Genomic DNA, 14,509 nt, shown 5'->3' on the forward strand with positions numbered 1-14,509 from the left:
CTAGAAGAAAGCCGCTTCATATTTTATATGACATATTTTATTTACATATATACATATATATATATATATATATATATATATATATATATACAAACATACATACACACACATTATTATATTTAATATATATTTTAATTGATCATATATAGATATTTTTATTATTATGTATATATATATATATATATATATATATATATATATACATACATACACATATACAAATTATATTATATACAAATTATATACGGACGTCACGCCCCCTACCATAGACTTGCATTGAGGGGGTGTGGTCGTGATCTCACGAGCAGGGCGGTCCCGTGACATCACAAGCCTCCGCCCTGCATCGCCAGTCATCCGGCACGGAGCAAAGTTCGCTCTGTGCACCGTATGTCTGGGTGCCGCAGCCGAGATCGCGGGGTCCCCAGCGGCGGTACCCCCACGATCAGACATGGGGGAATAAGATGTCTAGGGGCGGAGTACCCTTTTAACCATGCACGTTGCTATGGGAACACGCCAGTGGCTCATAAAAGTAATTCCAGTGTTACTGCAGCACTGTGAATTTGGCGCCTAAATATCAATGCGGAGGTGCAGTTGTTCCTGCTCCCCCACCACTAATAACTGAATTAGGAGACTAAGCTTCCTGTTCCATCTCTATAGTGCCCGAACCAGCTTAGGGGGGGAACTACGGTACTAGATATCTTATCCCCTATCCATAGGATACCAGATAAGTGTCCGGTTGCAGGGAGTCCGGCCACTGGGACCCCCCGCAATCCCCTGCTTAGCACCCCCGTAATCCGCATGCACGGAGCGATCTCCGCTCTATGCCAGATTAATGGTTTAACACAGCCTGAAGATGTGGTCATCATGCCCCCTCCATATAACTACAAGAAATCCTTTCCCCCTGTAGATAGGGGTTAAAGGGGTATTCCAGGCAAAACTTTTTTATATATATATATATATATCAACTGGCTCCGGAAAGTTAAACAGATTTGTAAATTATTTCTATTAAAAAATCTTAACCCTTCCAATAGTTATTAGCTTCTGAAGTTTCTGTCTAACTGCTCAATGATGATGTCACGTCCCGGGAGCTGTGCATGATGGGAGAATATCCCCATAGGAACTGCACAGCTCCCGGGACGTGAGTCATCAGAGAGCAGTTAGACAGAAAACAACAACTCAACTTCAGAAGCTAATAACTATTGGAAGGATTAAGATTTTTTTAACAGAAGTAATTTACAAATCTGTTCAACTTTCCAGAGCCAGTTGATATATAAAAAAAAAGTTTTGGCCTGGAATACCCCTTTAAGATGTCTGGTACCAGAGTTCCCCTTTAATGTCAATCTAAGTACTGGGTCCTAATGCACAGTTGGGAACAGGAGACAATGGCGCCCTTGTTCCAGCATTAAGGTGCCGAATTTTAAAAAGAAAATAATAATTTAGAAAAATAATTATTGTGCACAGTGCTGCACTGTAATAATTTCTTATATGCACTTTTAAGGAGTACTGGGCTCCAGGAACTCTTATTCCCTATCCAAGTGTCTGATCGTGGGGGGAGAGGGAGTCCAACCGCTGCGACTCCCCATCATCTTCTGTCGACCCCGCATGAAGCAGAGCCCGACATGCCCCCTCCATGCATCTCTATGGGAGTAAAGGAGATACACATGTACATGGAGGGGGCGTGTCGGACGCAGCTTCGCGCGGAGGTCGTCACGCTTCATTAAGGGGGGGGAAGAGAGCGGGGAGGAAGAGAGCAGGGGTGTCGTGTTTTAGATCACGTGGGGTCCCAGTCCTTTGGATAGGGAACACATTTTCCTGCACCAAAGTACTCCTTTAGTATTACAGAAGTGTTTTCCAGCATGTGGCTCTCCAGCTGTTAAAAAAAAAAACTACAACTCCCAGCATGCAGGGAGTTGTAGTTTTTGCAACAGCTGGAGAGCCACCGGTTGGAATCCATTGCATTTGGGTATTTGTCTTGCACGCCATTCCATTACAAACACCCTTATATGTAGCTCTAGGGCAGTGTTCGGTTGCAAAATAAACACGGACAAGCAATAGGCACCGAAACATAAGGAATCACACATGTATACCAGTCTTTCCCAACCAGTGTGCCTCCAGCTGTTGCAAAACTACAACTCCCAGCATGCCCGGACAGCCGAAGGCTGTCCGGGCATGCTGGGAGTTGTAGTTTTGCAACAGCTGGAGGCACGCTTTTGGGGAAACGCTGTTGTAGAGACTGTTGTGACCAGTGAGTTGTAGTTTTGCAACAGCTGGAGGCACGCTTTTGGGGAAACACTGTTGTAGAGACTGTTGTGACCAGTGAGTTGTAGTTTTGCAATAGCTGGAGGCACGCTTTTCGGGAAACACTGTTGAAGAGACAGGTGTGACCAGTGACTTTTAGTTTTGCAACAGCTGGAGGCACGCTTTTGGGGAAACACTGTTGTAGAGACTGTTGTGACCAGTGAGTTGTAGTTTTTGCAACAGCTGGAAGCACGCTTTTGGGGAAACACTGTTGTAGAGACTGTTGTGACCAGTGAGTTGTAGTTTTGCAACAGCTGGAGGCACGCTTTTGGGGAAACACTGTTGTAGAGACTGTTGTGACCAGTGAGTTGTAGTTTTTGCAACAGCTGGAGGCACACTGGTTCGGAAAGACTGGTATGTACTGTATACTGCTCTATGAGAAAGGCTCAGACCTCTTGCTGGGACCTTGACAGGGCTCCAGTGCCTTTTGGTTTCCCTGTTCATTTCGCAACAGAATCCTGCCTTGGAGAATGAGTAAGGGAATGGCAGGCAAGGCAATAGCCAATTGCACTGGACTCAAAAAACTACAATTCCCAGCACTAAAGCTGGCACTTAATTTAAAGGGGTATTCCAGGAAAAAAAAAAAAAAAATGTTTATTTTTTTTATATCAACCGGCTCCAGAAAGTTAAACAGATTTGTTAAAGAAAAACTGTCAGCTTGCTCCCCCCCTCACTAACCAATGGTACTTTTTCTATTTAAAAAATCTTAATCCTTCCAGTACTTATCAGCTGCTTAAGTTTAGTTGTTATTTTCTGTCTGATCACAGTGCTCTCTGCTGACACCTCTGCTTGTCTTAGGAACTGTCCGAAGCATTAGAGGCTTGCTATGGGGATTTGCTCCAACTCTGGACAGTTCCTGAGACAAGCAGAGGTGTCAACAGAGAGCACTGTTGCCAGACAGAAAAGAACAACTCAACTTCAGCAGCTGATAAGTACTAGAAGGATAATTTTTTTATTTTTTTTTTAAATAAAAGTGATTTAAAAGGAAAACTGTAGGCTTTCTCCCTCCACACTAACCAGCGGTACCGACTGATAGCGTGGGGGATGCTGATCAGTTTGATGCCTACTGTGCACAGATCCACCCTGCCGTTCTGCCGATATCTTGGTTTTTCCCTATATGCTAATGAGGTGCTAACTGGCACAGGTGGTGTTAACTGGCATTCTGACGTCACTGCCGCAGCGCCACCCAGCTCATCAATATTTCTCCCCTCTCTCCATTACAGAGTGGGGAGAAGAGGGAGAGGCGGAGGGAGGTGAGGAATGTTGATGAGTTGGGCGGCGCTGCAGCCAATTAACACCGCCTGTGCCAGTTCGCACTTCATTAGCATATGAGGAAAAACAAAGATATCAGAACAGAACAGCCGGGCGTCCCCCGTACTATCAGCCAGTATCGCTGATTAGTGTGGGGGGAGCAAGCTGACAGGTTTCCTTTAAATCACTTCTATTAAAAAAATCTTAATCCTTCCAGTACTTATCAGCTGCTGAAGTTGAGTTCTTCTTTTCTGTCTGACAACAGTGCTCTCTGCGGACACCTCTGCTTGTCTCAGGAACTGTCCAGAGTAGGAGCAAATCCCCATAGCAAACCTCTAATGCTTCGGACAGTTCCTGAGACAAGCAGAGGTGTGAGCAGAACAACTCAACTTCAGCAGCTGATAAGTACTGAAAGGATTAATATTTTTTAATAGAAGTAATTTACAAATCTGTTTAACATTCTGGAGCCAGTTGATTAAAAAAAAATATATATATTTTTTTTTTTTCCTGTAATACCCCTTTAAGTCGTAGTTTTGTAACAGGGTGAAGACCACAGCTGTATGGGGAGAGACAAACCTGTGGCCATAACATTTGATAGCTAGTCTAGCCACTGCCGGGAACGTCACATCAATAGTCATCTCATTCACCTTTGAGAGGGCGGCGACCCTCTGCGCCAACTCCGCCTCCACCTCAGGCAGGGTTTCTGCTTTCCGTATCGTCTGCTGAAGCTTCTGCTCTGCCAGTTCCAGCCGTTCCTGTATCTGCCGGTTCTTTTCTTCACTCTGACCAAGAATCAATAGAACAGGGTGTTGTTATAAGTTTACGAGTTGGACGCTAAACGGCACTGCTCATTCTCTTTTAGGGTGCGTTCACACGGCCGTCTGTCCCCATATTTTTTTTACGCCATTTCGGTTCTGTTTTTGCAGGCTATAAATGGATTAAAAACAGTTTATAAAAAATCCCATTCATGTCAATGGGATTTTTTTACAATCCGTTTACATCACCGTTTGTACCCGTCTGCGCTCATTTCCATTTTTTTGACGGCAGAAAAAACAGCACATGCAGTATTTATTCTTCCGTAAAAAAAAAAAAAAACTGAAGAAAAAAATGGATATAGTAAATTTAACATTGAATTCTAGGGAAAACGGATGAGTCTTTAAATGGGTTATCCAGGAAAAAAAACTTTTTTCATATATAAACTGGCTCCAGAAAGTTAAACAGATTTGTAAATTACTTCTATTAAAATATCTTAATCCTTTCAGTACTTATGAGCTGCTGAAGTTGAGTTGTTCTTTTCTGTCTAAGTGCTCTCTGATGACACCTGTCTCGGGAACCGCCCAGTTTAGAAGCAAATCCCCATAGCAAACCTCTTCTAAACTGGGCGGTTCCCGAGACACGTGTCATCAAAGAGCTCTTAGACAGAAAAGAACAACCGGAACTTAAGAAGCTCATAAGTACTGAAAGGATTAAGATTTTTTAATAGAAGTAATTTACAAATCTGTTTAACTTTCTGGAGCCAGTTGAAATATATATATATATGTGTATATATATATATATATATATATATATATATATATATAAAGTAGTTTCCTGGAATACCCCTTTAATGTCATTAGAGATGAGCAAACTTACAGTAAATTTGATTCGTCACGAACTTCTAGGCTCGGCAGTTGATGACTTATCCTGCATAAATTAGTTCAGCTTTCAGGTTCTCCCGTGGGCTGGAAAAGGTGGATACAGTCCTAGGAAAGAGTCTCCTAGGACTGTATCCACCTTTTCCAGCCCACGGGAGAACCTGAAAGCTGAACTAATTTATGCAGGATAAGTCATCAACTGCCGAGCCGAGAAGTTCGTGACAAATCAAATTTACTGTAAGTTCGCTCATCTCTAAATGTCATCCGTTTGCATCCGTTTTTTGATCTGTTTATACTTCTGAGCATGCTCAGAACAAAAAATAAAATTATTTTTTGTTTATTAGCTAAACAAATAACGGATCCAAACGGATAACATCAGTTTGCCTCCGTTATGGTCAGTTTTTATTTTTGATGGGAGAAGAACGGGACAGGTCTAGAAGGCCGTGTGAACGCAGCCTTACCAGTGTTACAAAACCAGGGTTCCTCCGGCTGTTGCAAAACTACAACTCCCAGCATGCCCGGACAGCCAAAGGCTGTCCGGGCATGCTGGGAGTTGTAGTTTTACAAAAGCTGGAGGCACCCTGGCTGGGAAACACCGTCTTATACAGTCTGTGTAGTGTTACCTGGCGGAGTACCGATTCCTTGTTAGCAATTTCGTTTTCAAGTTTATCGTTGAGGTCGTGCACAGAGGTGGCTTCGCGCTGAGCGGCGAGGTAGCGTTTTTCGAGAGTCGTGATCCTCTCTTCCATATCCTCCTTCTGGGCCATGGCCTGTGCATGAATAAATAACAAGGTAAAGCTACACCGGCGCCAAACTATTCCATTCTACATGTAGACAAGAATAATTATGGAGCCCGTACCCTGCATAAAGGGTTTTCACTTCTCTACATGAGCTGGGATTGGAGATAACTCACTTTAATATCTTAAAGGGGTACTCCACTAAATAAAACTTATCCCCTATCCGAAGTACAGTAAGTGTCTGATCGTGGAGTGGGGTAAAAATGCAGGCTCTGTATCTTCTCCACAGCGCGCTCCTGCCCCCACCCCCTAGGGAAGCGCTCTTGCTATAAAGAAAGGGCGGCCTGTGATTGGCTGAGCGGGTCATCAGAGCGTCTCAGAGGGCGGGACCGAAGCGCTGAGACGGATATGGAAAGAATAAAAGCTATGACAGAGTATAGGGAAGATAAAATAAAAATTATATATATATATATATAATTATAAATAATGTAAAAAAAATAAAATAAATACAATATATCTCCATACACACACACACACACACACATTTAAATATATATATATATATATATATATATTTAAATAAAATAAATAAAATGTAAAAAAAATATATTATGTTTTGTAGAATTTTATATATATATATATATATATATATATATATATATATATATATATATATACACGCACACACACACAGTGGGGTAAAAAAGTATTTAGTCAGCCACCAATTGTGCAAGTTCTCCCCCTTATAAAGATGAGAGGCTGTAATTTTCATCATAGGTTATAACCTCAACTATGAGAGACATAATGAGAAAAATAATCCATAAAATCACATTGTCTGATTTTAAATAATTTATTTGCAAATTATGGTGGAAAATAAGTATTTGGTCAATAACAAAAGTTCATCTCAATACTTTGTTATATCCTCTTTGTTAGCAATGATAGAGGTCAAACGTTTTCTGTAAGTCTTCACAAGGTTTTCACACACTGTTTCTGGTATTTTGGCCCATTCCTCCATGCAGATCTCCTCTAGAGCAGTGATGTTTTGGGGCTGTCGCTAGGCAACACGGACTTTCAACACCCTACAAAGGTTTTCTATGAGGCTGAGATCAGGTGACTGGCTAGGCCACTCCAGGACCTTGAAATGCTTCTTACGAAGCCACTCCTTCATTGCCCTGGCGGCGTGTTTAGATCACCGTCATGCTGAAAGACCCTGCCACGTTTCATCTTCAATGTCCTTACTGATGGAAGGAGGTTTTCACTCAAAATCTCACGGTACATGGACCCATTCATTCTTTCCTTTACACGGATCAGTCGTCCTGGTCCCTTTGCAGAAAATCAGCCCAAAAGCATGTCCACCCCCATGCTTCACAGTAGGTATCGTGTTCTTTGGATGCAACTCCGCATTCTTTCTCCTCCAAATACGACAAGTTCAGTTTTTACCAGAAAGTTCTACTTTGGTTTTATCTGACCATATGACATTCTCCCAATACTCTTCTGGATCATCCAAATGCTCTCTCGCAAACTTCAGATGGGCCCGGACATGTACTGGCTTCAGGAGGGGGCGACACGACTGGCACTGCATGATTTGAGTCCCTGGCGGTGTAGTGTGTTACTGATGGTAGCCTTTGTTACTTTGGTCCCAGCTCTCTGCAGGTCGTTCACTAGGTCCCCCTGTGTGGTTCTGTGATTTTTTTTACTCACAGTTCTTGTGATCATTTTGACACCACAGGGTGAGATCTTGTGTGGAGTCCCAGATCGAGGGAGATTATCAGTGGTCTTGTATGTCTTCCATTTTTTAATAATTGCTCCCACAGTTGATTTCTTCACACCAAGCGGTTTGCCTATTGCAGATTCAGTCTTCCCAGCCTGGTGCAGGTCTACAATTTTGTTTCTGGTGTCCTTCGACAGCTCTTTGGTCTTGGCCATAGTGGAGTTTGGAGTGTGACTGTTTGAGGTTGTGGACAGGTGTTTTTTATACTGATAACAAGTTCAAACAGGAGCCATTAATACAGGTAACGAGTGGAGGACAGAGGAAACTCTTAAAGAAGAAGTTACAGGTCTGTGAGAGACAGAAATCTTGCTTGTCTGTAGGTGACCAAATACTTATTTTCCACCATAATTTGCAAATAAATTATTTTAAAAAAAAATCAGACAATGTTGCGATAAAACTGTCTGTGATGCAATAATCTGCCCAAAACATCCAATCAGAGCTCAGCGTTCATATCTTCACGAGTGCTGGTAAAATGAAATCTTAGCTGGGATTGGTTGTTAGGAGTAAAAAAAAAAAAAAAAAAAAAAAAAAAAAAAACAGGCCAATGCCTACTAAGAACTTGTCAATCTATCACAGGGTTTCCCAACCAGGGTGCCTCCAACTGTTGCAAAACTACAACTCCCAGCATGCTCGGACAGCCAAAGGCTGTCCGAGCATGCTGGTAGTTGTAGTTTTGCAACAGCTGGAGGCACCCTGGTTGGGAAACACTGATTTATCAAGGCCCCGTCTGAGCACCCAGCCAACTCTGCCATCTCCCGCCGCGCCGGTCTCACCTCCCGTACGTCACGTTGCAGCTTAGTGTTCATCTCTTCAGATTTAATGAGATCTTTCCTCGCCGTGTCCAAATCTTCCTCCAGTTCGGTAACCCGGTTAGACAGGATGGCGAGGCGTTCCTTCATCTGACTCTGCTCCTTGGACTGCTTCTCGATGACATCCTGAAGCTCCATGACTTTAGACAGGTCTTCGTCGTGGTTTATAGAGCCGTCGGATAATCTCTGTTGTACGGAGAAATAAAAAAGAAGAAAGCGGAATTAACGCGGCGTTCGCCTCCGGGGACTTGACTGATCGCGTTAGGTATATAGGAAAATTAAATGAAATCATCACAAGTCAGAAAACTGTGTTATGTGCCACTGTGTTATGGTTAACAGTGTGTGACAAGTCCATATATTGGATAGTAGTAAAGGCAAATAGCTTTATTCCCAGCATGCAACGCGTTTCGGGCATCTGCGCTTCATCAGGCCTGATGAAGCGCAGATGCGCGAAACACGTTGCATGCTGGGAATAAAGCTATTAGCTTTTACTACTATCTGGTCCCTCAGCACCTGAAGTTCCATTTTTGGAGGTGGATTGTGGTATTTCTGTTTACTTGTGGAATGGCAGCAGTGGGCTATTGATATATACCCTTCTCCATGTTGTGCTGGCCGTTGCACAACATTTTATGGTAAGCGCTCATTCACATTTGGCGTTTGTCATTATTGGCGATATTACACTATGGAGCGCTCCTTCTCTCCCTTTTTCAAGTCCATATATTAGCAGTGAGAGCAGTATAAATCTACATATATAGGCAATAAAGACGACGCGGTGCGCGTAAAGATTAACACGTAGGTATTACGTATTTATACATTTTACAAGAAGAATAGTACTCGATTGAGTTATCCAGGATAAGAAAACAAAAAACAAATAAATAGCTGCCTTCTTCTAAAAAGAGCGCCACCCCTGTCCTCAGGTTGTAGGTGGTATTACAACTCTGCTCCATTTACTTCAATGCAACTAAGTCGCAATACCGCATATAACCTGAGGTGAAGCGTGGCGCCACTCCTGCAAGAAAGCAGCTGCGTTTAACTAATCCTGGATAACTCCTTTAGGGTTCACACTACGGAATTTCCTGGCGTAATTCCGCATAGAAATTCGGATGCGGCAGAATATCAATTGCTGTCAATGGGATATCCCGCCGCACAGTGCGCACTAGGGAATTTCTGTGGCGGAAGAAGATGAAATAGTACAAAAATTCTGGTGCCGCATGGGGGTCGTTGCCGCCCTGGGAATCTCTATACAGCGAGGGCAAAACACATCAAACCATAGGAGATAGCCTAGCACGGTATTTTCCAACCAGGGTGCCTCCGGCTGTCCGGGCATGCTGGGAGTTGTAGTTTTGCAACAGCTGGGGGCACCCTGGTTGGAAAACACTGCCCTAATGTTAGGCAATTACCTCCAGGGGCAGGAGCTAATTCAGATGACGTAATCCATGGTAGTGCGGAGACCGCCAGAGAGGAGCTGCTCTTTTCAGGAGGGCGCACACAGCATTGCCCACCGCTGCAGAGAAGACAATATGAGCGCGCATTCCCTACCGGATTCTATGTATGGACTGCGCTAAGTAAAATCACACACGCAATCAATCTCTAGGATCAATACAGAGGGACTTTACATAAAAGAAGCACTCCGTTTTTGTTCCTTTTTGCACTTCCTCAATGAAGGGGTACATCGTATTTTTTTGTTGTCATTGGAGACGGGAATTCCCAGTGCTATGTGGAGTATTCTGGTGAAAAATGAGGAAATGTCTGATTCGTCCAACACTATCACTATGCCTATAAAAAATAACTATAAATATATATCTATACACACACACATATATATATTATATATATGTGTGTGTGTGTGTGTGTGTGTGTATATATATATGTGTGTAAATATGTAAATATTATATATATATATATATATATACATACATATATATATATATACACACACACACACACACATCTATATACACATATATATATATATATATATATAAATATACACACACATATATATACAGTCATGGCTGTAAATGTTGGCACCCCTGAAATTTTTCAAGAAAATGAAGTATTTCTCACAGATAAGGATTGCAGTAACACAGGTTTTGTTATACACATGTTTATTCCCTTTGTGTGTATTGGAACTAAACCAAAAAAGGGAGGAAAAAAAGCAAATTGGACATAATGTCACCAAACTCCAAAAATGGCCTGGACAAAATTATTGGCACCTTTAACTTAATATTTGGTTGCACCCTTTGGAAAAAACTGAAATCAGTGTCTTCCTATAACCATCAATAAGCTTCTTACACCTCTCAGCCGGAATGTTGGATGACTCTTCCTTTACAAACTGCTCCAGGTCTCTTATTGGAAGGTGCCTTTTCCCAACAGCAATTTTAAGATCTCTCCACAGGTGATCAATGGGATTTAGATCTGGACTCATTGCTGCCACTTCAGAACTCTCCGGCGCTTTGTTGTCATCCATTTCTGGGGGCTTTTTGACATATGTTTAGGGTCATTCTCCTGCTGGAAGACCCAAGATCTGAGGCAAACCCAGCTTTCTGACACTGGGCTGTACAGTGCGACCCAAAATCCATTGGTAATCCTCAGATTTCATGATGTCTTGTACACATTCAAGGCCCCCAGTGCCAGAGGCAGCAAAACAACCCCAAAATATCATTGACCCTCCACCATATTTCACTGTAGGTACTGTGTTCTTTTCTTTGTAGCCTCATTCCGTTTTCGGTAAACAGTAGAATGATGTGCGTTACCAAAAAGCTCTATCTTGGTCTCATCTGTCCACAAGATGTTTTCCCAGAAGGATTTTGGTTACTCAAGGTCATTTTGGCAAAATGTAGTCTTGCTTTTTTATGTCTCTGTGTCAGCAGTGGGGTCCTCCTGGGTCTCCTCCATAGTGGGGTCCTCCTGGGTCTCCTCCATAGCATTTCATTTAATTTAAATGTTGACGGATAGTTCGCGCTGACACTGATGCTCCCTGAGCCTGCAGGACAGCTTGAATATCTTTGGAACTTGTTTGGGGCTGCTTATCCACCATCCGGACTATCCTGCGTTGACACCTTTCATCAATTTTTCTCTTCCGTCCATGCCCAGGGAGATTAGCTACAGTGCCCTGGGTTGCCAACTTCTTGATAATGTTGCGCACTGTGGACAAAGACAAATCTAGATCTCTGGAGATGGACTTGTAACCTTGAGATTGTTGATATTTCCCCACAATTTTGGTTCTCAAGTCCTCAGACAGTTCTCTTCTCTTTCTGTTGTCCATGCTTAGTGTGGCACACACAGACACACAATGCAAAGACTAAGTGAACTTCTCTCCTTTTTATCTGCTTTCAGGTGTGATTTTTATAATGCCCACACCTGTTACATGCTTGAATTAATCTTATTTTTCCACAATGTTGAAAGGGTGCCAATAATTTTGTCCGGCCCATTTTTGGAGTTTGGTGACATTATGTCGAATTAGCTTTTTTCCCTCCCTTTTTAGGTTTAGTTCCAATACACACAAAGGGGATAAACATGTGTATAGCAAAACATGTGTTACTGCAATCATGGGTGCCAACATTTATGGCCATGACTGTGTGTGTGTGTGTGTGTGTGTATATGTATGTATGTATGTATATATATATATATATATATATATATATATATCAGTATGTATATAAGTATATATGTATGGGTATATATGTATCTATGTATGTGTGTGTATATGTATATCAGTATGTTTATAAGTATGGGTGTGTGTATATATGTATATTAGTATGTTTATAAGTATATATGTATTTATAAATTTGTGTGTATGTATCTGTGTGTGTGTGTGTGTGTGTATGTATGTATGTATGCTTAATTATAACCTCCAAATGGCTGGAGATATAAGGATGAAATTTTGTAAAACAGTACTTTTATGTCAACTTAAAAAAAAAAGTAGACTTAAATTAACTCTAACCCACCCCTATGTGAGCGTTTTAGTTTTTTTCTTATTTTCTATCTGAAGTCCTATGCAAATCTCCTTGTTACATCTTGTTACTTTGAAGCTCCAGAGATTGTCCAGGACTTTAAAGGGGTTAGCCAGGAAAAAACATATATATATATATATATATCTCAACTGGCTCCAGAAAGTTAAACAGATTTGTAAATTACTTCTATTAAAAAATCCTTATTCTTTCAGTACTTATGAGCTTCTGAAGTTTAGGTTGTTCTTTTCTGTCTAAGTAATCTCTGATGACACATGTCTCGGGAACCGCCGAGTTTAGAAGAGGTTTGCTATGGGAATTTGCTTCTAAACTGGGCGTTTCCCGAGACACGTGTCATCAGAGAACACTTAGACAGAAAAGAACAACCTTAACTTCAGAAGCTCATAAGTACTGAAAGGATTAAGACTTTTTAATAGAAGTAATTTACAAATCTGTTTAACTTTCTGGAACCAGTTGATATATAAAAAAAACGTTTTTTCCTGGAATACCCCTTTAAGGGTAGGGTAACACGTGCTGTATTTTGCTGCTAAGTATTTTTCTACCAATTGAGGTCAATGGGTAGTAAAATACGCAGTTGATTTTGCTACCCATTGACTTCAATGAGCAGAAAAATACACCGCAACAAATACGCAGCAAAATACAGCACATGTGAGCCTACCCATAAAGGGGTACTCCGCCCCTAGACATCTTATCCCCTATCCAAAAGGATAGGGGATAAGGTGTCTGATTGCGTAGGTCCTGTTGCTGGGGACACCCCGCAATCTCCCTGCTGCACCCGGCGTTCGTTTTGAGCATCGGGTGCAGCGCCGGAGGCTCGTGACGTCACGGCCACAGCCCCTCAATGCAAATCTATGGGAGACTTGCAGAGACTTGCATTGAGGGGGCGTGGTCGCGCCGTGACGAGCGGGGTGTGGCCGCAAAGTCACAAGCCACCGCCCCGCATCGCCAGTCATCCGACATGGAGCGACATTCGCTCCATGCACCGGATGTCTGGGGTGCCACAGCCAAGATGGTGGGGGTCCCCAGCACCGGGACCCCTCAGCGATCAGACATCTTATCCCCTATCCTTTGGATAGGGGATAAGAAGTCTAGGGGGCGGAGTACCCCTTTATACATCCTGTTGACTGTCCAGTAGGGAGTTGCAGAGAATAGTATTAGTGCGGGGGATGGAATATGAGGAGGGAACAGTCATTGCTGGTCTTCTTCTCCCACAAGGTTTAGGTAGGAAGACGGGCAATAGTATTTTGTATATTATGCCCATCTCTAAGGTGCCAGCCTCGCTCATAGCAGCAGGTCCATCTTTCGTAGTGGCGCGTTATCTCCTCGTTCTGGGACCCACTTATCAGGTGGCCTTGACGTGGCGAGTGGGGTTGCGTGTTTTGATCAAAAGGTACAACAGCAGCCTATGCATCTGTATGAGACGATCTGCGTTTTATAAAGATACATAGGTGGCGCTGACTTCTGGTCTGTAGAAGGATCAGTCATTTCCTCATTATCCACCACAATACTCTACATAGCACTGGGAACTTTCAGCTCCGGTGAGAAAATATCATTTGCCCTTTAAATGAGGAAACGCCACAAAGTATTGAAATTCAGGGGTTTTTGTTGTCTCTGTTTAACCCATTTCTTTCCCGTGTGCAGCAGGTCTCCCGTTACATTTCCAAGTAATAAAACAGTCTCATTCCTGCCACTATAAGAAAAAGTAAGAACGGAGAAGTCTTATACAGGGGTATATTTGCATAGCATTCCTAAAAGGGAGAATAAAATAGTAGCAGTAAGAAACAAGGTGTAGAGAGGAGCTGGAGGGCGAACAGTAGTAAGAAGACAATGGCAGAGGAGGAATAGTAGTCAGGAGATGATGGCAGAGGAGGAATAGTAGTCAGGAGACGATGGCCGAGGAGGAATAGTAGTCAGGAGACAATGGCAGAGGAGGAATAGTAGTCAGGAGACGATGGCAGAGGAAGAATAATAGTCAGGAGACAATGGCAGAGGAGGAATAGTAGTAAGGAGACAATGGCAGAGGAGGAATAGTAGT

The 14,509-nt window shown here is 42.5% G+C and overlaps 1 protein-coding gene across 1 annotated transcript in view; it reads right to left on the bottom strand.

The window, feature by feature from the left end:
* Positions 1–14,509, bottom strand: part of PPFIA1 (PTPRF interacting protein alpha 1) — a gene marked incomplete at its 3' end in the record, with an annotated part of 105,983 nt that overhangs the window by 48,000 nt on the left and 43,474 nt on the right. The window contains 3 exon segments of the mRNA XM_056527707.1: positions 4,197–4,331; positions 5,807–5,953; positions 8,465–8,686. Coding sequence (XP_056383682.1) covers positions 4,197–4,331; positions 5,807–5,953; positions 8,465–8,686 — 504 coding nt within the window.

The sequence above is a fragment of the Hyla sarda genome, chromosome 6, assembly GCF_029499605.1.
Source record: "Hyla sarda isolate aHylSar1 chromosome 6, aHylSar1.hap1, whole genome shotgun sequence".
Taxonomy (NCBI): Eukaryota; Metazoa; Chordata; class Amphibia; order Anura; family Hylidae; genus Hyla; species Hyla sarda.